Source organism: Marmota flaviventris, chromosome 8 (assembly GCF_047511675.1).
Source record: "Marmota flaviventris isolate mMarFla1 chromosome 8, mMarFla1.hap1, whole genome shotgun sequence".
Lineage (NCBI taxonomy): Eukaryota > Metazoa > Chordata > Mammalia > Rodentia > Sciuridae > Marmota > Marmota flaviventris.
Window position 1 is genome coordinate 107,672,818 of NC_092505.1, and position 25,918 is coordinate 107,698,735.

At 48.1% G+C, this 25,918-nt stretch overlaps 2 protein-coding genes across 3 annotated transcripts in view; one reads left to right on the top strand and one right to left on the bottom strand.

The window, feature by feature from the left end:
- Positions 1 to 25,918, top strand: part of Med12l (mediator complex subunit 12L) — a 263,138-nt gene that overhangs the window by 95,313 nt on the left and 141,907 nt on the right. The window lies entirely within an intron of this gene.
- P2ry14 (purinergic receptor P2Y14) overlaps positions 8,207 to 25,918 on the bottom strand; it is a 32,519-nt gene continuing 14,807 nt past the window's right edge. Inside the window, exons 3-4 of the mRNA XM_027934057.3 lie at positions 14,197 to 14,299; positions 8,207 to 9,343 (exon numbers count right to left, since the gene is read on the bottom strand). Coding sequence (XP_027789858.1) covers positions 8,304 to 9,343; positions 14,197 to 14,251 — 1,095 coding nt within the window. The 5' untranslated portion in view covers positions 14,252 to 14,299 and the 3' untranslated portion in view covers positions 8,207 to 8,303. The remainder of the gene's footprint in view (positions 9,344 to 14,196; positions 14,300 to 25,918) is intronic.

The window sequence follows — 25,918 nt, forward strand, 5'->3', positions numbered from 1 at the left end:
TTCACTTAGATTTTTTTTTTTTAAGAAAAATTCCCCCAAAAGACTAGATGAGACATGTCCAGCTACAGTGAATTTAGGAGGAGTTTGAGGTTGCTCATGGTGATAATGGTCATTTGATTCAGATATTCTGGGCAATCTTCCAAATTCATGTAGTTATAACTATTGCTTTTTTTTTTTTTAAAATATAGACTTAACTATGAGGTAGAAGGAAACTGTTTCTCAAGCTTTGCATTTGATTTCTGATTAAGTACCAAGGTCAACTTTCATTGTAATAGTTGAAGGAAGTACTCCATCTTTTAGGATGTATGTGAAGACACACTTGTGAGGTGGGCGCAGTAGTGCCTGCCTATAATCCAAGGGACTCAGGAGGGCTGAGGCAGGAAGACCACAAGTTCAAAGCCCGCCTCGCCTCAGCAATTTAGCAAGAACCTGTTTCTTTGAAAAAAAAGGGCGGCGGCGGGGGGCGCGGCTGGGGTTGTGGCTCAGTGGTAGAGTGCTTGCCTAGCATGCGTGAGGCACTGGGTTCAATCCTCAGCACCCCATAAACAAATAAAGATGTTGTGTCCACCCAAAACTAAAAAAATAAAAATTAAAAAATTAAAGAAGAGTTGGGGTGTGACTTGGTAGTTATGAGCCCCTGGGTTCAATTTCCAGAACCAAAAAAAAAAAAAAAAGACTCTTGTGGAAGAGACACATGTGCCAGACAAGTAAGTGAGGAGTTAGGACAGGGCTGTGTCCCTGGGCAGGGGAGGAAACGTGGGGTAAGGTGACAGCTAACCCAGTGGCCCGGGCTTTTGTATGGCCTGAAGGAAGCTGGGATGCCAGGATTTTGGTGAAGTCTGTCTTTTCGTCCTTCCTTCATTTGTCATATTTATATGCTCACTTCCGTGACTTCCCTGGTTTACTTCAGGATCATAGACAGAACTGGAAAGCACAGCAGCTGCTCTGAAGACTTGAAGACCAGGTCTGTGTGTCTGGTTTGGTGCCGCCTTGCCGTGGGATACGGAGCGTGGACAGCGCAGCTGTGTTGGGTGGTTGAGGTTGGTCACATGGAGGGTCATCCCAGTGGAACTGTGTTCTCCTGTGGATTTTTAAAAATATGTATGTTTTAGTTGTTGATGGACCTTCGTTATATTTATTTATTTATGAGCAGTCCTAAAAATCAAACCCAGGGCCTCACACATGCCAGTCAAATGCTCCCCCATTGAGTCACAACCACAGCCCTTTCCAGGGATTTAAAAAAAAAAAAAATATTTATTTTTTAGTTGTAGTTGGACATAATACCTTTATTTTATGTGGTGCTGAGGATGGAACCCAGGGCCTCACATGTGCTAGATGAGCGCTCTACCACTGAGCCACAACCCCAGCCTCAGGGATTTTTAAAGTACAGGTTCCATCTGAGTTTCCACAACCTGCTCCTTTTTGTTTCATTGAGGACAACTGTTTCTCGGAGTGTTCTTGGTTAGCCTTCCAGGAAATGCGTGTTGTCACTGACCTAGTGCTTCATGAGCCCAAGTGGGAAGAAGCGCGGTAAAGTTATTTTTTCCTTACCTAGGTCATGGTTGTACTTTCTATTTAGGAAATGATGTATTTGTTACTTTCATGGACTTTTATGTGTAAGATGATAAATTGTCCCATAAGTTATAAGTGGAGGAAAAAGGATGTCTTTGTTTTCAGCTCTGTTACCTGTACACTTTTGGTTTTATAGAATACAAATACCAAACACCATTTCAATGGGAGTATTTCTTTTTGATGTATATAATTTTTAAAATTTGCTTTTTAGGCCCCACCACAGCCAGGAACTGGGAACTTTTCTTTCTATTTTTTGGGATTGAACCCAGGGACACTATACTAATGAGCCACATTCCTAGCTATTTTTGTGTTTTATTTTTAGACAGGGTCTCACTAAGTTGCTGAGGCCAATTTTGAACTTGACGATCCTCCTGCCTCAGTCTCCTGAGTCTCTAGGATGATAGAGCCACTGTGTGTAAGGGTCTGTAAACAAGTCAAGATGGTGCCTGGCATTTTGCCAGAGGGAGTGGTTTGTGAAGTAACGCCAGCGAGCCATTAAGTGTGGAGATTCCTTATTGGTTGACTGCTGTATCTAGTTTATGCTAATTAAGATAAGCTGTGTGGAATGTATATATACCCCTCCTGTCCTACAATAAACGGCTCCCACTCCTGCTGTATCAGTGTACACAAGTTGTTCGTCACTCCCTGGTTATTTTGCTGCAGCCGGACTGCGGCAACTGTGTCTGGCTTATTTTCTTAAATCAAGAAAACCATCCACGAGGCCTGGGAGATTCCACCCTCTACAGATGGGAAAGCTGAGGCGTGGAGAAATTAAGACCTGACCAACACCACCCAGCTAGAATCAGCACTCTCTCTCACTTACTCTTGTTTATTGGAAAAGTGCTGGGTGGGGACAGACAGTGGTCATTAAGTAGGCCATCAGGTCAGTCCAGGTCCCCTGCTTAGTGTTATGACCACGGGAACGTCAATGCCACTCTTCCCACCTTCCTCATGGAGTTGCACCCTCTGGAATGTGAGCTCAGCTCAAAATAATGTGCGGGAAGATTTTTATGGTCCATGACCTCTGGAGCAGCCGCCATGTCTCCGCGTCTGTCTGCCCTTTGTCTGGGTTGCTATGCTTAAAGTTTGGAAGATTTTCTTTAAGCATGTACTTCCCTTACCCATTCAGATTAGCTCACTGTTTCCTAATGCTACCTGAGACGCATGGCTTCAGATACGACGGTGACTCATGTGATTAGGTAGAGTAGTTTTATTTTTATTATTATTATTTTTTGGTTTGGGGGGGTCTTGGGGATGGAGCTCAGGGGCACATTACCACTGAGCCACATCTGGTGGTGACGACTGCAGACCATGGACAGCAGTGGGCGTGGCAGCAGCAGTGTTTGTGGTTCTCTGCTGGAGGCAGCTAAGGCTCTCTGCTTGAGCCTTACACCGCTTTCAGTCATAACAAGAGTCTCTGGCTTGACTTTTTGGCCTGACTTTACATTTTCTTTTGTCGGGACCCAAGAACTGAGGTCCAGAGCTTCAGGTCCCCAATCTCCTGTGATCTGGGTGGCATTACAGGATCTATTAGAGGAAGGGGCTGAGACCCGATCTTGGATGTTCCCAAGGACTGTAATTAGCAAGCTATGGGAGCCCGCTGGGTCAGGAGACGCTAGAAGACAGGAAGCCACTTGGGAGGATCGTAGTCCTGTTGGGTGAGAGGCCAGGAGGGTCTGAAGTCATGGGGGAGGGCTGTGCTGCTGGGAATCTCCGCAGAGGTGAAGTCACCGAGTGGTGTGAGCAGAGCCGTGGGAGTCCAGGCCCCAGGGTCAGGGGTGGGGGCAGGCCTGAGGAGGGACCCAGTGGTGGGGAGGAAAGCCAGTGTGGTTTCCTGGCTTACAAGGAAAACCACCACATCGTTGGCTATGGCATAGATTGATCTTTATTCTGTTCATTTTCAGTAGATATTAAATAATCCTCATAGCATTTTGTAGGTCATTGGCCAAGATTTTCTGATCTCTCATTTTGAACATCAGTGATTGTGACTCTGGTTTTCTTATTTAAAATTGTGTTCTCCTCTGATATTTGTAATATCAACCAGACCAAAAAACACAGTTGGTCATGTGATTCAGAACTTTCTATGTGGCTGCATGTTCTTATTAATGAGCAGGTGGATTTGATGTGGTTTAAATTGGCTTTTACCTTACAAACAATGTGAGGATTGGCTTCTCCTTTCAGTCCTAAGCCTCAGAAGCAACTGATAGTCCTTCCTTAGGACTTTGCCATGAACTTCCCGGGAGGTTTAGCAGCTGTCAAATTCAGAGGATTGGGGGAGAAGGGAATGTACCGCCCAGGGCCTGCCCTGACTTGCACTGGGAGAGTTAGGCTGAGGATCCTGGAGGGGATAATGGCACAAGGTTACCCCTTGTCTAAAGTCCTGCATTGCAGGTCCTGAAGGCATTTTAGGCGGTGTGTAGAAGTGGGGAGAGGAGGCTTGGGAAGAAGACATCAGCTGTCTGTGAATCTGGGAGGAGCCTCAGAATCTTGCCATGAGCCCCTTCAAAGAACAGCAAGTAATCCCAGCAGTGAGGAAAAGCCCCGGGAGTCTGCAGGCTTTCTCAGGGAAACGCTCATCCTGTGTTTTCCTGTTGATCAGATAGTGCCATTCTTCCTAGACACCCCCCACTCCCTCCGTGCTTGTCCTAAAATTTCTGTTGGAAATGCAGAGGTGGGAATGTAGTAACATCTTATAGTCCCTATAAGACCCCAAACTGCTTTGGAAAACACCTTATTTTGTGTAAACATGTCTTTTCTGTAATTATCTTATAAATAACATTTACATTATAAATTTATGGCAGATAAATCAGTGTGACATTTAATTCTTGTGTACAAGTGGTGCTACAAAGAGGTTAAACCTCCTTGCAAACTGCAGGGGAAAGAGAGCCATATTTCATTGAAGTGGTTCTTTTTGGGTCGATGGCCTGACTTGAAATGGTCATCTGCATATCACTCGAGTCTTACAGAGAACAGGTGACCAAAAGGAAGTGGTGGCTCTTCTGCTGAGTACTGCACAATACAGTTCCCCCAGGCCGTAGTGCAGGCCCTGCAGGTCAGCAGGTCCAGGCACCCCCATTCCCTCTGTAGACAATGCTCTGTGTGGTAATATGTCCGTGGTCTTTGGTGTTATAGGTATTTTTGTACTCATAGAAAGTTTTTGTCTCCAAAGTTGGTAAAAAGATCAGGTTTTGGGCACATGTTAAAGACAGAGTACAGAAATGACGGACCTCACTGATATAAGGAGGAGCAAAGCTTGGTATGAACATGTTTTCCAGATCATTCTTTTAGATGAAGCCAGTGTATTGAGATTTTCCAATTGACTGGTGTCCCTTCCCCACCACAAGGGAAATTGAGCATGTGCAATACGTCTTACTGGCTGGCATGCCCAGAGCTGGGGGCCATGGCTGTAGGCCAAGGTGGACACGGCTCACACTGTGCCGTTTCTGCAGCTGCCCTGGCTCTTTTCATTCAGAGGACGCCTGAGCTTTGTCTGTGGGGTGCCCAAGTGAAGGGTGTACTTCTAGGTTTTACGTGTGTATGGCATCCCTTCCAGAAGTTTCTCCAGAGCCTGGGCCTCGCTGTCATTGGGTCACATTGGGTCCTGTGCCGTCCCAACCTGTGGTCAGTGAACCGAGACCTGCCAATCACCAGGACAGGGAAGTGTGACTTTCCCAATAGGAACCTCTACTTGTGTCATCTGAGCAAAGAGGGTGTGGGCGGAGGAGACTTTGGGTAGCCCTGCTGCTGCTACCCGCCTCTGTGGGTAGGTGCCATGTGCCACCATCTCACATGATGGTGATCTTTCTGTGACATTTCTTTTTTTTTTTTTTTTTTTCTTGTTTCTTTTTCTTTAAATTCCCTGCCCCCTGCTCTCTGCCAGGCCCCTGGCTCTCAGCCCCCACTCCCTTGTCAATGCTGACTCTCTGCCCCCTGCTCCCGCTCTCCACCCCCTGTTCCCGCTCTCCACCCCCTGTTCCCCCGCCCCCCACCCGGGCTCACTCCGCCTCCTGGCCCCTCTGTGACATTTCTTGATTCTTCTTATTCCAAATATTCTTTTTATGAAACAGCTTAGATACTTGAATTAACTGTGCACTGATGTGGAAACCTCACTTGAGGTAACACAGTGGGGGCTCTTTAGTCAGGAGAGGTGTTTAGTTGCAGTCATAAGCTGCTTTGGGCTCCTTTCTGTTAGTTTTCTACATTTCAGATGTTGCGGAGTGGGTACCCACTTTGCATAGCCAGTTCCAGGGGTGCGTTTTCTTAGTTGTTAGCCCAACAGTTAAAAAACTGGGTGGTCTTACATCTCCTGTGGAGAATGAGGAAGTGACTGGCTGGAGCTAGGAGCGTCTGCTCTGGGGTGGGCCAACTCTCAGCTCACCGCCATCCTGGCTTCCGCTCTTGGCTTGCACCCATTGCAGCCTTCTCTGTCCTCACAGGCACCTCTTCCCCTGCTGCATTGAGCACCCTGAATGCAGGAGGGCTTGTGCACCTACTAGCTATGGAGGAGCTGGGAGTGCCCTGCTGTCCATCTGCCCCTGTCCTGCTGACCCCAGGGGTCCTGGCTGCCCATTTGCTGGCAGGGCACCTTTGTTTCCAGATGTTGCTCTGAGCCTACAAGCTGGAACAGGAGCTGCTCCTCTGCTGTGGCTTCAGAGCACCCTTATCTACTCTGTGCACTGCTTCCTGACCACTCTTGCACATGCGTGACCAGCCTGCTCCAGGGTCCTGCTTACCACGCAGTCAGTCCTTGGCACCTCAGGGAAGAGTGACTTTCCCAAGGACAGACCTCGCTGAGGAGGTGACGCAAGCCACTAGCATCCCTTGGCGAGCACTTCCTCTTCTCCTTTGAGCTTTCACTTTCTCCTGTGGCCCAGAAAGGGACATTTAAGACTCCAGGATTCACCCATGGGCCCTGGTCAGGGGGAGTCATGAAGAATAAGCACAGCCAGACTGTTTAGCAAGTTTACTGGCCCAAGCCAGGACACACCCTTCCACCAGGGACGTCTGCGGAGCCTAGGGATTGTGGTCCGTTTTGGCTGTGTGCTGAGCAGGCGTGGGCAGGGAGGTGGGGGTTGACATGGGTGGGGGCACTTCCCAGCTCCTCTTCAACAGCACCTGTTTTCTGGGTTTTTCCTAAACCGTGAGGAGGTCCTGAGCATGACCTGCTTAGTTTGAAACATATCAGTGACAAATAGAATGTTCAGTCTTTAGGTGACTCACCCCTGGAGCCTGTGCAAGGGGGCATGTCGAGAATCCCCTGACTGTGAGATCTGCTGGTGTATCCTTGTGCTATTATTTTTAAGAAAAAATTGACAGTCTTGAAAATAATTTTATTTATTGATACAGATATAGTGAAGGATGAAAGAGATACAAACACTAAAAACATTTGGGAAGACTCTTTGAAGGATGGACTGAATGTCTTCTAGCCAGTTAATAAACAGAAAAAAAATTGTGCCTTGGTAATTGTTACACCAGCAACCGTATTCCATATCTCCATGTATCACATTTATCTGTTTTCTAGAAAATGTGATATATGAATGTTCATGTTATGTGTAAACTGCCAGTACTTATTTTATGTTTTAGATTCTCTTCCTTTTTTTCCCTATTTGTTTCCTTAGTACTGGCCTTGAACCCAGGGGGTGCTTTACCGCTGGGCTCCATCCCCAGCCCCTTTGATTTTTATTTTGAGACAGAATCTTAATAAGTTGTGGAGGTAGGCCTCTGACTTGCGTTCCTCCTGCCTTAGCCTCCTGAGTAGCTGGGAGACATGCACCACTATATGCTTGGCTAGATCTTCTTTTTATCAAATCCATTTGCTTTCTAAGAAACTCTCTCGCCCCACCCTACAAGATAATTATGTCATGCGTGTGTGTGTGTGTGTGTGTGTGTGTATGTATGTATGTGTGTGTGTGTTTCCATTATCCTATCTGCACTCATACTATGGAGTAGAGGGAGTTGCTGAAAGTACCTCCTGGGTCTGGCTTTGCTTGTAGAGTCATCTTAGACCTTGTCTAATACCAGAACTCCAGCTCATTAGATGGCTTAATAGGTCTTTTATAAGATATATTTAACATGCATGTACTATTCTTAAAATTGCATTAGTAAAAATTACGATCTTACTGCACAGTGCTTAACTCAAATCTGCTTTCTTTTGAAATGACTTGAATAAATAAGGGGTCTTCTAATTGATTTTCTGCTTCAAATCAGAGAAAACCTGACTTTTTCACTTCAAACAGCCCTTTATCAAACTCTGCCTGTTTTTAAGCTGGTCTTTAAGATTGCTGCTGACAAAGATCATATATCTTACTGACTTAATTCTTGCATATGAAAAAAGAGGACACATATGTGAATTGTCTTGGATTTCTTTATTTACCAATTTAAAATTCTACTTTAACTGTTCAGGTTACTTAATATAAATTTAAACCTGCTATTTTGATGGAATAGGATTGAATGATTGTATGTATTATTCTTTCCAAGAAAAATAATGGTCAGTACTAGGAAAACCTGCAGAAGGGATCCCACGCCCTTTAATGTTACAGAAAAGCTTGGAAACATTTGAATTTGATCGTTGTACTGAGCCCCTGGGGCTTCATAAGTCCTGTCGGTATTGGATGGTGATGCTGGGTCTTTTGCCAGTGATGAGCAAGTGGCTTGTTCTTTGCTCTTGCTCATTTCCCGGCAGCTGGAGGTGGTCACGAGCTTGTAATGGTCTAGTGGGAAGGGCCGGAAGTTCACAGCGTGTCTGTGCTTTCCTGCATTGTGTTGCCCCTTTTGATTCTGCAAGGGTCTGAGTCATTCTGAGCTTGAAATGAGATGTGCAGTTTCTTACATAAGATTTCCCTAAATGGCTGGCATAAGAAGAAATAAATAACGGGGTCCAGACACACATTGGCAGCAGAGAGCAGCAGGGTGAATTCTTTCACGTAGAGCAGGATCTCTTTTGCCTGGCAGCTGTAGTAGGTTCCGGTTTGACTCATGGTGTAGGGGATCCGGGCCACGTGGTAAGGCACAAAACAGACAAAGAACACAAGCACGATGCTGAAGATGTTGCGGCTGGATTTCCTTTTGACCGAGATGGATCTCCTTCTGGAGCTGAGGTGGGACTTGAAGATCTTCCTGGTGATGGCAGTGTAGAAGACAATCAGCAGGAGGAACACGAGCCAGAAGATGCCCACGAAGACGTAGTTGGACGCCTTGTGCCACTTGCGTCCTAGCTCGTTCTTGAGTTCCATGCACTGCACTCTCCTGCCTTCCTGGACGCGCTGGTCGGTCAGGATGATGTTGGGAACGGCCAGCAGCAGCATGAGCGCCCACACGGCCACCGACAGCAGCTTGCTGTAGCTCACCGACTGGACGAAGGAGGTCAGGAGGGGCTTCACGATTTTGTAATACCTGTCGAAGCTGATGAGCCCGAAGAAGACGATGCCCACGTACATGCTGACGTAGAAGATCACGGCCGAGACCCTGCACACGAACACGCTCAGCTGCCAGGGGGCCAGGCCCGAGTCGCCCAGGATCTTGAAGGGGAAAGTCAGGCCCATCAGAAAGTCAGCGACCACAATGTTCTTGAGATAGATAATGAAACTCTTGGAGCTGGGCACGTAGAGGAAGACCCAGCCCGACACGCCATTGAGCAGGACCCCTGCCAGGAAGACCAGAAGGTACAGCACCGGGATGATGTATTGGGTGATGAGCGTGTTCCGGGAGCAGGGCGGGCCTGGCGTTGGCGAGCTCGTGGAATTGAGCATCTTGTGGCTCTGAAGGCAGAGGCCTGGGAGAGAGGTGACGAGTTACTCTAGGAGTCCTGCACACCCGCAGAGGACAGAGCAAGGGCATGGAGGTGGGCACACAGCTCTGGAACCACCCCTGTGCCCAGCCCCTGACCGGGTGCCCCCTCCTGCCCTTCTTTCTTTCTTTCTGGAATAAAAAGGGAAGAACAGAACATTCTGATGATCATAGAGGAAAACTGGGGAAGCTGAGCAGCGTGAGAACTTGTGGGTCATATGGAGACCAGTGTTTCTTAAAATGAGGGTGACCCCACCGTTCTAGGAACTTCTCCTGCATGTGGTCTTCCAGGCACTAACTGGGAAAGCAGACTCAGTCTTTCATTTTGCTCATAGCTCCTTATTCAATATATTAGGTCTCTACCTGGGTCATAAATATTATATATTTTAAAAGATAAATGTTATGAATTTGTGAAAATGAGTCCAAATATCACACATTAAAATTGTTGATACAGACCTTTTTTGGGCTGGGGAATGAACTCAGGGGTGCTTGACCACTGAGCCTCCCCCCCCCCCGCCCTATTTTGTATTTTATTTAGAGACAGGGTCTCACTGAATTGCTTAGTGCCTCGCTTTTGCTGAGGTTGACTTTGAACTTGCAATCCTCCTGCCTCAGCCTCTTGAGCTGCCGGGATTACAGACGTGTGCCACTGCGCCCAGCTGATACAGATCTTTTTTAAACAGCCTACCCTATGTGTATATTAGACATAAAACAGTATCCTATAAACATAAAATCCAAAAGTTAACTGGCATTTTTAATGTATGATTATGGGTACCTTTTCAAAATTGAGCTTTTTCTGTGGGTTTTTTATTTAGTGTTGAAATATTTATTGTTTTGTTTTTATAAACTTTTAAGCAGAGAGAGTAGATGATAATATTTGTACAAAAATTCTACGAAATGTTTCCAAAGGACATTCCAGATCTGTACTGTCTTGTGTGGCGGCTGTTAGCCATAATGATAGCTCAGTGCCATTGAGCACTCCCAAACAGTGGGCAGTCAGGTGGATATGGGCTGCAGATGTCAGATGTACACTGGATTTTATAGACTCAGTGGTAAAAATGTAAAATATCTAATATTTTAAATTTTTATTATCTATTTTATTAAATATAATGTGCTCTTTTAATTTCAGTTAATTTTACTATTTTAAGTATGTGGCTCCTAGAAAATTCAGAATTACATATGAAACTCAATGATGAGTGTCTCCAGAAACTTCCTGTGTTGTAGCACCCTGTATTTTCTTCATGGATATGGGAAGCACTGATTTACAGCACAGGAAGGAATTTATTCAGATGGTTATTTGGTGCTCAGAGCAAATGTCCTCTGGGTGACCCACATCACTGACTGTAACCTGGAAACCAAAGGCCCTGGTGGTCTCATCCCTGTCTCCTCTATCCCATGGGTTCTTTGACCTCCTTGTGGGTCCCCCATCCCCTTGGATCTTTCATTGAGCCCTCTGCAGGGATGTCACCTCCCTTGGGGAGCATCTCCCCTAAAGCCTCGGATGGACAGGGTGGAGTCCCTTCTTGGTGTCCACAGTTCTGTGCCCTGCCCCTGGCCCCACACTCAGCTCTCTGGCTGTTTTGTTTCTGAGTGTTGCTTCAACTGCACATGGGCTTTCGGACCGTGCCATTGTTTAGTCATTATGTCTTAGCGTGATATTTGGGATATTAGATGATATTTAGGATATTAGGGTATTAGATATTAGTTGCCTGCACTCTGGGAATACAACACATGAAATCCCGCTCTTATGATATTTATGTCTAGTCCAATATTGTGGGAGGGGGGCAGAGGACAGTGGCTCCCACAGGCCAGAGTTGTGCCTTGTCTGTCCTGTATTTCTGGTGGCTGGCATCATGCTTTATGCACAGCGTGTGATGCGCTGTGCCAGTCAAACCAAGGAGGTGGGGCACAGGGCACTGGGATCAAGGAGGTGTGGCAGGTGGAACTGGGAATGTGAAATCCAGTTGCATTCCACACCAAAATGCAGGTCCACACCAGCCTCTATGCTGCTTTCCTCACAAGAATGTCTTCCATGTATCTTTCCCGTGTGTGTGCCGTATGGCTAAAGTAGGAATATTTATAGCCATTTGATTTTTGCCAGTCTGTTGACTTTCAGTGAAAGAAAAATTACCTAACTCACTTCTTCAAACACTTTCCTCGGGTTTTAGCCTTTCTCTTCCCTCTAGCCCTGACGTGTTGAGCTCAGAGCACATGGGTTTGCTTCTTTGCCCATTTTCTGTGGCCTTTCTGCATATGGTCTTGCTTTGTATTGTGTTAGTCAGCTTTCTTTTACTGTAACTAAGTGCTGGTTGGGAGACCGGACTCTCTCAACCCCTTTACCCCCTCAAGGGCGTGTCCTCAATGATCAAGGTCTCCCACTCCCACTGTGGCCCCTCTTGAAAGTCCCATCTCCTTCCCTCAGCAACATTGAGGACCAAACCTGTCGCAGTGGGCCTTTGGTGACATTCAGCATCGAACCTAAGATCATGCTTCAGATGCCAAGTGAGGAGGAACCTGGTTTCCACTTTTAACTGTCCACTGTGACAGTGGCCTTCAGTTAACTAAGTAAGGCATCCTCGGACCATCAGGTACATTTTTGCCTAGAAGTCGGTCTCACAGAGCTTGAGAGAATGCATACCGCTCTGTGCTCCCAGTCTGGTTTGGTGTCTCAGTGCTAGGGACACCGTCCCCTCAATCATCTAGGGCAGTACTCCTGGTAGCCAGTCAGTATTTATGGGATTCACTTGAATTTAATTCTCAAATGAAAACTACACATTGTATATTGAAGAGGAAAAACGTGAACTATGTAAAATATAATTGTGTAGTGAAACGGTGAAGAATTTCCCAGAAACGATTTAATGAGAGCCAAATGCATTGCATTCCCTTTTAGAAATGTTCTAGAAGCCACTATGTATAGAAAATGTAAAAGATTTCCCATAAATTGTTCCAGGAGACTCACGACTCCCCCCTCCTAGACAGCTGGAGGAAGTCCTTTCCTCAGGCGTTGGCACTCAGGGATTTTTGAGTTGAAAGGTCTCCTAGTGGCCAGGTGCTGTTCTGTGACTCCCCAGAATGCCCGGAATCTGCACGTACCATCCTGGCCATGCCTGGCACACCTCTGCCTCCCGCCCCCTGTGAGTGTGGTGGTGGTGGCTTGACCCAGGTGTGCCTCCAGGATCCGGAGGGAGCTGTGGGTCTTTTCCTCAAGCTCTGTCTTGCTATTTTGGCAGTAGTTGCAGATGAGGCTCTGTTTTAGGATGGAAGGGTGTGAGACCTGCTGGGTAGGGGCGAGGCTGGCTGGGGGAGGGTGCCTTTCTGCCCAAGCTGCTGTCTGTTCTGCCAGGGCAGAAGTTCACGCAGGGGCAAATGGCCTCATCTTCAAGGTACACTCCAAATGAGCCATGAGCTACCTCCCATCATGACCTTGATCTTGAAGCATTGGGAACATCTTATAGCAGTGGTGTTGATGATAAGGGCCCTCCCTCTGTGGTCCCAGTTGTCACAGTATGCCGCAGACTTTCCTAAGGGCAGGTCAGACACTGGTCAAGGGAGAAATGAACGACAAAGGAGCCCTCCTAAGGCAGACACGGCAAGTGAGGCCGTGTGTATTTTCAGGCCAAAATGCAATAATATGATTGCTTGAAAAACAGGACAGGATCATAGAAAAGACTGCGTCACTTTGACCTTGTGATGTCTCAGCAGTCTCCTCTCGTCTCCAAGAGATGATTAGCTCCCACTGAAGGGACCTACTGGGACTTAGAGGCATTTTACAAATGCAGGGAATAGTCCCGTGCTGTGTAGATTTTATACAGTCATGTAAAAATAAGCAAGAACCAAACGAATCAGAAAGAAAAGGAGAGACTTTCTGGGGACACTGTCCTTCTGCCCCTGCTCTTGCTCCTTGGAGGTGCTGTTCTCTCCAGCCTGTCCCAGCCCCTTAAGGAGGAGAGGTAAGTGGCAGCACAGGTGGCAAGAGAAGAGGGGTGGGAGCAGCTGCATAAGGCCAGGCCCTTGGCTGAGCCTTCGAGGGCTTCCATTGTGCGGAGCTCTGCTTTGATAGTGACCTCCAGGTTCCCTGGGAGGCCTCAGGAATGCAGAAGGTGCCTCCTAACTCCCTGACATGGTGTTTAAAAAAGGTCTCTGTATATGGCTGGACTTCCTAAGGGAGACTGCCTGGTTCAAGTGTTCACCCTCCCTAGGTGGAGCTCTCCAGAACCAGTGCCTGGCACAGGGATTCACCTCTGCTGCTGCTGCTGCTTTGGAACATAATGAAATATGAGAAAGTGGGGTTTATGGGGTCCAAAGACAGGTGTAATGGGAGCAGCATACAGGTCCCCTCTCCATTTCCTCCCGCCTTCTGTCCGCCTGCCCGCCCACCTTCCCTCGCCTGCGCGCTCGCCTTCCTTCCTAGCTACAATACAGAAGGTTTAGCCTGATCCAGACCCTGAGTGCCCCGGTCCTGAGTGCCTTTGGTGCAGTGTGGGGTCCCAGGATTGTGCTGTTTTGGGTTTTCAGGTTGGAGAGGGCATGCAGTCCCAGGGCTCGCTCTTTGCATGGGATTTACATAGTACCTACCCAGAGCACTGCCCCCTCCAGAAACACATGCATCTTACTAAAACATGCTCAGCCTGCACTGGGTTTCCTCTCTGGCTTGTTTTTCTGTTTTGTCTGGCAACCTGGTGGCCTGCTTCTCTCTTACACATCTACCAACCTAATCTTGTGTGTAAATCCACTTTCTCTGAATAAGAGGAAACATTTCCTTATTATTCCCAAAATATTCCCTAACATTTGGACAAAATCAACAACCCTCTTGATAACCCTTGGCACGTTTTCAGTTACCTTTTTGATTTGTTTGCATAAAGGAGGTCTCCTTCAGTGGAGCGATGCAGCCCATCCAGTGTTTGTCTTCTTGAAGTGTCCACGGTGTATCATCATTAGGATTCTTATAGGAAGAAATAAAAGGAAGAATTCAGTAAGTTAAATGAGCACTAGACTGTTTTCACTAGGGAAGTGTGTCCATGCTTATTTTTAAAATTCAGCTTTCATGATTGAAATATTCAGCATGTTTATTGCTGTTTTCCTTTACTTGCTCCTGGTTGTCAGTGTTGATGACTATTGATTAGGTTGCAAAATCTGTGGGAACGTAGAAACTCTTTGCTTGACAGTGATGTTTGGAAGTGCCCTGAATTTCTGTGTGGCCCAGCGGTGCTTTCTGATGGTGGGTGGGGGGAACTTTGTTTCTGAAGACCCCTGCATTCTGGTCTCAGGAATTGGCCCTCAGAGAGGAGGTGAGGGAAGCAGCCCAGGCCCTCCTGCACTGATTTCCCCAGCCTGTTCTCTGCAGCATTGCTTGAGAACATGAGGCTCTTTTCCCTGGGGCCAGGAAAGGAAGTGGCTCTCTGACCTCTTCCTGCCTCCCAGGTCACGGGTGCATTGCTCAGCTGGGCAGGAGTACTGGGATCCTTAGAACCGGCCCAAGGACGGCCTGGAGATCTCTTTGCAGTGCAAGAGAACAGATCTCCATTTCTGAGGCAGCAGGTAGCTTTCACTCGGTAGCTCAATAGCAACCACCTGTGTGCTTGTTTGGCATTCAGGAGTACAGAACCACAGGGAAAGAGCGTAACGGTTCAGGAACACTGCACAGAAGGCCTTCCGCACACTCTGTTTGTCCTTCCTGCTCTGAGTGTGGATCCCTGTTGGAAGGAGCAGTAACCTTTGATTTCAATAAAACATATTGTGACACTAGCATACGAATCGGCCAATTCTGAAACGCCTTTGTGTTTCTCTAAACACGTGACAGTGGAACAAGGAGATTGCTGTCGAAACTGGTAGAGCTTGAATGTGGCAAGAGTTTTCATTCAGCCTAAACATGGTGCTCAGAGTAGGTTTGAAACCGCAGACTGACATTTTGCTAGTTCTGGGGTCCACTGCCTGGGATCCATGGTGGAACCCCATGTCCTTTTTAGACCAGTCCACGTGTGGTCCTCTCACCCTTCCAGTGGATTTCAGTGGGATCAGTCAAGGAAATGCTAGGTCTAGCTGTGACTCGTGGGAGCTGCTGGATGCCTCAGGTGTAGTGTCCAACCAGGGCAAGGGCTCTCTTCTGGCACTATGGTGTCACGCTTGTGACTTACCCAGCATCAGGAAACAGGCCAGGACCAGTTTTGTTTTATTCCACGGGGGCAGGGGTGTGTGTGTGTGTGATGTGGGGTCGGGGGCATGCAAACTATGTCTGCTTCCTTGTAATCTTTCTTCTTAGGTTATTCTTTTTGTTATTTTCAGTATCACACTCTATCTAGAGGCTACTTCTCTTCAAGGTATAATCCTGCTCAGCATCCTTCATCCTATTTAAAATGAGTAAAAAAAACTATAGACCCTGAAGTGGTTACTCGCCCGTAGCTATTAAAACTTGAACAAGTCTTTCCATCTTTCCATAGCAAAAGTAAAATCCCTCTGCAGATGGAGAAGCAGGGTAGTCCTCTGTAGAGATGCTCATCTTGTGTCTTAGTATCATTGACACACAAGGAATCAGGGCCCCATGGAGAGTCAGACATTGGAAGAGTGTAAAGTAGGTTGAGCTAGCTTTGAGCAGGAAGCAAGGAGGAGCATGGGGACCCATGGGGAACTGGTAAGGACAGACTGAAACTCCACGGTATTTCTGAGCTTGGGACAGTTTGAGCATCAACAAGAGTGAGAGCAGTAGCTGAAGGTAAGTGTAAAAACAAACCAAATCCAAGGGATTACAGTGATGTTCTGCATGGAGACCAAACAGGGAGTGAGGGCCCACTGGCAAGGGCAGAGAGGAAGGCAGGATTAGGATGTCATTGTCCTGCACCCTCAGTGCCATGCCAGATTCAGGCGACATCCTCATTGGCTGCCAAGTGCCCCTGGGTAAATGGGTGTGGACGCACAGGATCCTGAGGTCTGAACAGACTCTTACCTCCTCCAGGATAATGAAGACAAAATTATCTCGAGTGGGAACTTCCACTGATCACTGGAATTTTGAACTCATGTCATGGTGGGGACCTTGCACCTGCACCTCCAGGTGTGTAGAACACACCTGTGCTTCCCTGCAAGGCTGATCATGGCCAGAGAAGCAGACCAGTCCATAAGTGGGACATTCTGCAGAACAAACAGCCTGGCCTCTAAAAAGTCAAGGTCATGAAAAACAGACAAGCATGATGGGATGGAGGGGAGTCCTTCCTCAGAGGCCAGGAGGAGAGGGCAGCAATGGAGCAAGTAGCCTGAGGGAGGAGCTCTAGGCATTGTGCGGGGACAGTGTGAGAATCTGCATGCAGCCTCCAGGTGCCGTTGCTTCACCCATATTGGTCTCCCCAGGAGTATGTGTAGTTGAGTTAAGCAGGAAACTGTCGGGAGAGGTGTACAGAAGTATTAAGGAGGGAAGACCCACCATTGCCTGTGTCCCGCGTATGTGCTGTCCTTTGGGGGTTTCAGCAGCACATGTGTGTATGTACACGTGTGGTATTAACATCTGTTAGTTTTGAGGGACGGTCCTGAGCCCAGTGTCTGACACAGATGCCCAATGCCAGTCTCCTGACACCTTTGCTACTTTCCATACCTCTCCCTCCCAGTCACCTCTGGGGGCTCCTCTGTCATCTTAAAGCAGGTGCTTCTTGTTCTCTTCTCCGCCATCTTCTTTTCTCTTCCTACGCTCTAAGCCAGAGTAATCTCTGGAGCTTATGACACCTTCATTTATTTATTTTTTAAACTATTTTTAAAATCTTTTATTTATTTATTTTTTATGTGGTGCCAGGGTCTCACACACGCAAGGCGAGCGCCCTACTGCTGAGCCACAACCCCAGCCCTGACACCTTCATTTATAAAGGAGACATTCATTTTTGTCAAATATCACTCTGATGCTGACTGCCCAGCTGTGGGTACTTGCCACTGGGATCAGAGCAGTGAAAACATTGTCCCTGTCCTCTTAGAGCTCCCTGTGCTGCTGGAGGCCCACCTCCCTCCCCTCCCTGCAGCCCTTTTTATGTTTTACTTTGAGAAAGGGTCTTGCTCAGTTGTTTAGGGCCTTGCTAAGTTGCCAAGGCTGGCTTTGAACTTGGTGATCCTCTTGCCTCCGCCTTCCAAGAAGTGGGGATCACAGGTGTGTGCCCCCGCGCCTGGCTCAGTGCTGACTACATTTACAAAAATAGTTTTTTTCTTTCTGTAGAATGATCAGTACTTTGTTTAATATAAATTAAAGCACAATAAGGAGAACCAGCGTTGCTCCGAGAGCAAAGCCCCTGCCAGCACGCCCCGTCTCCCGCCTGTTCTCCTGGACTCCCCACCGTCCATCACCCAGAGGTAGTCCTGCCCTGAATTTTGTATTTCTCATTCCTCCCTTTTAAATGGTGTCAACCACGTGTACCTGCCTGTCTTTGTAAACATTGCCCATTGCTCCTAATAGCCCTTTAGGACTGAAAAATCCACCCCCAGCAGTGATTTCTGAACTTCATCTCTTTCAGAGGATGAATTAGGATACGTGGTAAGGACGAACATTTGCCCATGAGGACAGCATTTTAACTTCTAGGTATCTGCTTCAGAAACCTCTTGCTAATGTATATCAGGCAGTAGGTACGAGAGGACTCATTTTAGTACTGTTTGTAGTAGCAGAAATAGAGAACTAGCCTTAGTGATCATTGACAAGAGAATGGGTGAAAAAAGCATTATTTACCTAGTGATTTTTTTTTTTTTTTTTTGCTGCAATGCATATGAATTCTAGCTGTGAACTTTTAAATCCTCTAATAGTCCTGACCAGGCGGGACTAATCAGGTCTGGGGGCGGAGCTCAGTGGTAGAGTGTTTGCCTGGCATGCACAAAGCCCTGGGTTCAGACCCCAGCATTGCAAAGACAAAAACCAAAGAAAACCAGATGCAACGTCAAGATAAAGTTGATAAAGCATAGTCCAGAGCCTGGATAACCTGCTGAGGCATCACACCTGCTGTCCATAGGATTGAGGGAGGGGCTCTGCCATTTTGGTGCCTTGACTAGTTAGAAATACTGTGTTTTGTTTTTATTAGTGTGTCCTCTCTGCTGCAGGAGAGAAGAACTTTATGATTTCTCCTCACCTGGTAAATAACCCATAGTAGATGTTGGATAAATTCCTGTGAATGACCTATAAGTCTTCCTGTTTTACAAAGCTAGTGGGCAGATGCAGGGTGCCAGGTGGGGTGGAGCAGGTGGGGACCTGGGGTGGAGGCCAGGGCACCTCCTCGCCTCAGACGCTGCAGCTTCCCACTTCCCAGCAGAAGTTGGGTGCAGATACATCAAGATTCCTGCCAGGTGCAGATTATTGAGCTACTTGGGTAGTTTTGATCCTGTGAACTAAAGTCCACGATGAGAAGCAGTGACTTCCCAACTGCCCTCTTTTCTGACACCCCGTGCCTGGCAGAACTCTGGGCAGGTATTTGTCTTTACACTGTAACAATAACTCACGGAAGGTTGGCTCTGTGAACTGGCGGTGCCGCATGCAGGGTCCCGCCAGGCTGGGCCACGGGGTCCAGGCCCTGCAGAGGCGGGAGTGCCCTGCTGGATTTGAAAACAGACTCACCAGGCGGGGGTGCTGGGAGCCCTGGCCTGTCTGGCTGCCTGGTATGGATGTCCCTGAGTGTCCCTTCCTGGGCAGCCCTCCCTCCTTTCGGCACCCAGCCCCACCCTCCCTGCCTGGGGCTCTCTGGCCTCTCACCATGGCCATGTTTTTCCTGTCTCTGTGGTTAAAATAATATTAGTTTTCATTTTTCCTTCTCTTCTCCCCACGTTCACCCTGCCCCTTCCTGCCCCAGAGATAGGCCTCATGAGAACCGAGCTCTCTGCTCCTGTCCTCGGCTCCGTCAAGACAGGACCCTCAACCTCAGTAGGAACGCGTAATCCCCTGTGCAGCACATTCCCTGTCCCTGCCTCATGCCTGCCACAGGACCTGAATCCTGCTCCCTCAGGTTTCACTTCCCTGCTTTACACCAATGGTCACACTTAAGTGTATTTCACAGGAGCCTGTGTGTTGTGTGCGTCCCTTTCCATGGCTCCTGGAGTTCTTAGGCTTGGTATTTTTTGATGTTGGTGTCAGCATGATGATGTGCATATTGTCGTCCTGTGCAGGCAGGTTTTACATGAGCAGGTTTAGCATCCCCCCCAAAATCCTTGAGACTAGAAATGTTTCAGATTTCAGAGGCTTGAACACCTGCCGAGATGGCCTGGGGGAACACGCCTCGTCTGAAAATCCTGGGATGGTTCCGGTGTTTTGGGTTTCTGGTTTTCAGACCTGGGATGCTCAGCCTGTGTGGCACCTGGGTGTTACCTGTGTTAAGTGTTGCTGCGGTTTAGTCACTTTGGTCACCATCTGGCGTTTTATTTTATTTTTTAATGATCAGATCATAGCTCATTCACTCAATTTTTTTTCAGACAACAGAATTTTGAAAATTTGTATGTACCACTGTGAATTTTTTAGCTTTCTCATGCTGAGATTGAAATATCAATGACAATATTCATATGATGTTTTGATGTGGTATGATTGAAAGTGTCTAGACTTAGAAAGTTCTGTGTGGATGTGTGTGACAAAGCGACCAGCGTTTTAAAAGATACAGTGTAACAAAGTATCAAGTTTTCCTAGTCTGGTTTGGGATCTAGTGGAACTCACAGGCCTCACCCTGACCTCCAGGCCCCCTGACTGGCGACCCCTGGCTGGCCCAGTTGTGGGTAGTAGGTGACTGAGGTGCAGGCACTGGGTGGACGTGTGTTGCTCACCGCTCACTTCCAGGCTTTGGCAGGATGCCCGGTTTTCTCTAGGTGTGGTAGGAGGTAAATTTGGAGTGGTATCTGTTTCCCCTGGTTTTTGTGATTTCTGTTTTTGGCCCCTGAGTCTTGGATTACAGCTTGAGCAATTGCCCGTGGGTTCTGCTCTTGCCAGCGTAGCCTCTAGTTTAACGCTATACTCCCAGGGATGGAGGAAATTCCGTTTCTACTGAGTGGCTGTTGGGTGCCAGGCATCAGAAGCCTCACTTCTTTTTTTGTTTGTTTGTTTTAGTAGGTGATGGGACAGAGGAGGGTCAAACAGTGAAAAGGTTCAAAGGAAAATAAAAAGATTAGCTCAAGGTCACTGCCAGTTGGAACTCCCCTGCTTGTAGGCTCCTCCTTTCCCACCATGCCCAGGTGCCTCTGTGAACACAACATGGATTGTTTTATACAGCAGGATTCCCGCACTGTTATGCAAACAGCCAGCCTGCAGCCCCTTGCACCCCTGGCTCTCCTCCTATCTGTAAAACAGGGTCTTTACTGGCTGTGTCTCCCTTGGGTCAGGTCAGGGAGGGGGAGGTACAAGGAGGGTGGATTTCTAGAAGCCAGGTGTCTTTTAAGCCCTAGTCCTTTATTGGGCCTGGCATCCCTGTTTGAACCCCTGACCCCACCTGGATGCCAGGTTCCTGTGGGTGAAGCAGAGGCAAGAAGAGAGTCCTTCCCAGGCCCACTGGCTGTGTGGGAAGCTCCCAAGGAGATTCCAGCATCTGTGGGAAGTGGTAGAACCCACGGTTCCCAAGGGGTTCAGCACCTGGAACTGTCACTCATTCCTGGACATCCCTGTCACATGCAAGTGATGTAAACATCATTGTAGTTTTTTTTATCCCCTTGACTTCTGGTTTGCCTTCTAGACTGTATAATCCTTTGCCTGTTACACGTGATCTTAGCCAAGAGGCAGAATCATAATATTACTGATGTATGGCATTTTTTTTTTACCTCCCAAAATTTTAATTTCAAGTGATTAATGGTGATGTTTAAAAGTTATTAATAAAATTGCAAATAGAAAAAATATATGCCTGTATTATTATCAAAGGGGATATAGCAAAAAAAACAGGTCCACCTAGATTTTGTTTGTTTTTCAAAACATGTTTTTACTCGACATTTTCTTTCTCAGGCAGTCCCAGTTCTGTGTGTCGATTCCTAACCACTTATGAAATGTCTTGTGTTGAGGAAACCCAAGAAACAGCTCCCCCACAGTGAGCGGGGCTGTGTGGAGGGAACAGGGGCTGGATCCCCGGGATGGGCAAAGGCCCTGTGCTCACTTGTCATAAGCAACACTTACACGTGCATGACATTGGCAGGATGTCTTTAAATAACTAGAAGCCCTAAGAGGTTGTGTTTTCCCCACTAGAGAGTTGTTCATTGAAAAGAATGAAGGTTTGTTTTTTTTTTTTAAATACTAAATTTAGTGGTTTTTGAAATTTCTCGTTTTGGCAGAGTGCTGCTCTTGATGGACTATTCTCTCCATCTCCACATTTCCTCAGTTGTAATGTTACCCTTCCTCCAGAAAATGGGGCTGTTTTCTAAAACTCTGTGTGCCTGTGGAGAGATTGACTGTTGATGGGCTGGGACGTAAACCAGGATGGATTCTAAGCATGAGTGATATTTCAGCATTTTAAAACCATTTGTGAGGGTCTGGGGTTGTGGCTCAGTGGTAGAGCGCTCGCCTAGCATGTGTGAGGCACTGGGTTCGATCCTCAGCACCACATAAAAATAAATAAAATAAAGGCATTATGTCCATCTACAACTAAAAAAAAATTAAAAAAAAAAACAAACCATTTATGAATCACAGTCTTCCAGATGTACTGTGCAGCTTTTAGGAAAACAATAGAACAAACTTCACAGTTTATATTCTGTGTCGTACCCACCGCAAATTAAAGCTGAAGACACAATAAATTCATGATATTTCAGTTGCAGTTAATCTCTGAGTAAGAAATCAGAAGAACAAGGAAATGGAAATTGAAAGCTAAGACAGTGGTGAAAACATGCGCAGCACCTGTGCACCCTCCCGGCCCAGCCGGCCTCTTCTAGGGAAAATGCATCCTGCCTGCTGCCCGCTGCCCACCGCCTGCCGCCCACTGCCCACTACCTGCCACTCACTGCCTGCCTCCTGCTGCCTGCCGCCCGCCCTGGGTGCGGGCTTCCTGTGGGAGGCTGAGACCCTTGGTCTCAGTTTTGGTGGGAATGTGGCCTTTCCTGCTCTTAAGCCGAGCCTCCTCTCCTGTGCTTGCTTTCTGGAGCATGGTAGGTCTTGGCTAGAGTCTGCTCTGGGAGGCGTCCCGGCCCCCCTTTGCTGCTTGGCTCAGAACTCACCCTTCGCTCCTTAGCCACAGGCACCCGACACTGTCCTAGGATAGGTCAGCATGATTTTTCCTTTAAATAGGAATTTCTTAGTGCCTAATGCATGAGCCCCCTGATAGAAAATCGTGCCTCCTTAAATGAAAAGACTGTGTACAGAGAAAGGCTAACTAGAGTGAGTGAGTTTATTCTTTGAACTTGGAAAAGTCCAAGCTCACCTATAAACCTGTCATTCCATCCACCAAATAAAAAGACCGAGGCGCTCTAGAGAAGGCTGCGGTATGTGGGAATCGCAAATATTCTCTTAACAGACTACTCACTGCTTTCCCCAGCCCGGGGCCGGCGTCTGTGCAGGCGAGATGGGGTCAGCACCCGAGCGGCTCCTCTGGCTTAGCGGAGGGCTGGCGCTGCTTCTGCCTGGATGCTCCTGTTGACCAGCAGGAAATGCTGGGTTAGCTCCCAGACCCCCTTATTTGAGTGCTCTCGGAACCACCGGCTGCTCGCCAGGCGCTGGGGCGTCCAGTGCTGCGGAGTCCCGCGCTCTCTGCCGCCCAGCTGTCACACACGCTCCAGCAGCTCGGATTGGATTGGGACCTGCCCAGGGTTACACAGGAGCACAGCCCAGCCAGCAGTGCATAGTGAGAACTGGATCCCTGCCTGGAGAGGGGGAGAGGAACCCTGCAGCCCAGGCTCCCGCGGAGGACGCGGATCTTTCCCATGCCTAGCTGTGACCTTTTCCTGTGAAGCCACAGTGAGAACAGCTTCTTGCTCTGTTGGGAAGTGGGTTCAAGCTGAGAGTCACGTGGCTCCCTCCACGGCCTGGAAGTGGGCTGGAAAACTTTGGAGCTACGCACACCTGCCCATTTCCCAGCTTGGCCACAGAGGAGGGAACAGGAAGGCCCAGAGCCCTGACGGTTGGGGGCAAGGCCACATCACATGAGATTCAAGGGGACCCCAAGACTTTCCATGGGTGGAGGGTGTCTGTCTGCGCTGCCCGTCCTCCCGTGTACCGGGGTGCCTCTGATGCCCGCTGCTGACCTCCTCTACTCCAGCTGGGACCTGGCACACCCCTGCCCTGAGCTGGCGTCTAGGATTCTCTCACCTTCTAAAGGTGCTCACCTTAACTCAGACCTGGAGTTGGAAGTCCCTTTTCCCTCCCAATTGTCACTTGACCCTGAGCATTTCCTTTTGAATATGACATGGATTCCTCGGCTTCTCACGCTGAGGTCGTATTGAGGTCGACACAGTGACACTGTTCCTCTCAGGAGGAAGAGCTTGGGTCTCCTCACCACCCACCTCAAGACCATCCAGGCTGGACCATGTCAGCTCCTTGCTCATGCTATGTCCCTTTCCTCCGTCTTGGACAAGCCTGAGGGTCACCACCCTGCCCCAGAGCTTCCCTTAGCTATCAGCCTCCCTATACCGCACCTCTTCTCCTGCCCATGCTTGCTGGGAGTGGAGACTGTGGCTGTCCCCACCTGCCCCCGACTGCACCGTGTGCCATTCTGACTTTCCACACCTCTCTGAAACTGCCTGAGACCTCTCCATTGCGTGTTGCTGGATCTAACGGATGATTTAAGAGTTACTTCTTATAAGGCAGCTCTTTCTGACTGTGGTGCTGCATGTAACTCACTGGCTATCTTGACCGTTTGACGTGTGTCGTCCAGTGAACTACTCACACTGACATCCTGGGCAGCCCTTTGCCGCCATCCATCTCCAGAAGGCTTTGCATCTTGCAAAGCTGAAACTCAGTAGTACTTATGCATTAACTTCTTCTTTCCTCTCGCCTAGTCCTTGGGAACTACCACTCTGCTTCCTCTCTCTATTTGACTTCTCTGTTAAGTCCCCCAGCTCTGTCCCTGTGTAGTAGAATGTATCAGAACTTCATCCCTTTTTCAGGCCTAGTAATACTCCATTGTATGTGCACACCACATTTCATTCACCATTCATCTCTCCATGGTCATTTTTGGCCACTGTGAATGAGGCTGTTGTGAATGTGGGTGTCCGAATATTTGTTTAAGACTCTACTTTCAGATGCAGGTGAGGCCACTGTTACAGCTTTGCACCTGGGATGCCTCTGAAGCCCAGTTGATGGGCAGTGGTGAGATCCCAGCCGGCTTGGAATCACATTATTGCTGTGCTCACAGAACACAGGGTCCTGAAGTTGCTCCAGATCCCTGCCCCAGGGCAACAGCACCGCTCCACAGTGTCTAGCCATGTCTCTCCTTCTAGGATTAGAGGGAGGCTCAGCTAGAAGAGTGCAGACTACAAACACTGGGGAGGGAAGACAGAAGCAGACATGAGCCAGGCATCTACAGGGACTTCGTTGGCTCAGCTGATGGTTTATAATACATCCTGGGTTTTTGTGGGAAATTGCACTTTTTTTGCAGTGTGCCATAGGGGAAAAAGTAATGTTTGAATTTGCTAAATAATCTGTTGCTCTTTGCCAAGCCAAATATCACTTACGGAGTCCATGGGTGGAATACACGTACTCCCCAGGAGTCAGGGTGCCTAACCCTTATTGGGGACAAATCAGTGAAACAATAAAGCAGCTGAACAGCACATCCTCCAGCTGCTGCTGAAACTCAGGAAAGAGCATCTTTAAAAAGAAATGATTGCGCAAGACCGTAGGCCCTTGGAGTCTGTTTTCTCTGGGTGTTTGGGATAGTTTCTGGGAGACCTCTGTGTGGGGCCTCTTTCTCTGTGGCACGTGTTCTTCAACTTCTGTCCAATCCTCATTTCATTGAATGCCAATCGGCCTGTTGCAGTTACTTTAAATATTTATAGGATCTTGCCACTGCATATTAATCTTGCAGACAGCTGGACCTTTTCTTGACCCTAGTCTTGGGGATAGGAGGGACAGTGTGTTTGCATGGTTAAGAGCATGATATCCAGAAGAAATTGCCTTAGTTAGGAAACTGGCTCAGTCACACACGAGCTGTGTGTCCTTGGGCACCTCATTTAACCTCTCTGTCTCATTAGCCATGTTCTTGGGATGGTCTATACAGAAGTAAGGATAATATCAACTTCAAAATGTTGTTGTGTTTCCTGTCATCAGTGTCCCATTTCCTATGGAGAACTGAGAAACATTGAAGAAGTGGCATTGTGGTGGGGATGGTGCTTCTTGCCATCTCTAAGCGGTGTGGACAGCTTGGGGAAGTCCTGGCTCTGCAGTGGAGCTGGGTGTGCTACAAGTCCATCTATGTTAGATGCCCTCTGTCCCAGTCCTCTGGACCGAGTGGCTTAGGTGAGCCTCACAGGGGTTCCCACGCTGCCTGCACTATGACAGGGTCGGCGGTTAATGTCGCCTGCTCCCACCTTCCCTGGCAGGTGTCCTTGGGCCGCTGGTACAGGGACAACCCGAGAATCGGGTTTGGGCCTCATGACCACTCCTCCTGCGTGTGGCCTCCACGCTGTCCACCTTCCTCATCCCGGCCCCTGGACATTCTGTCCACCTGCT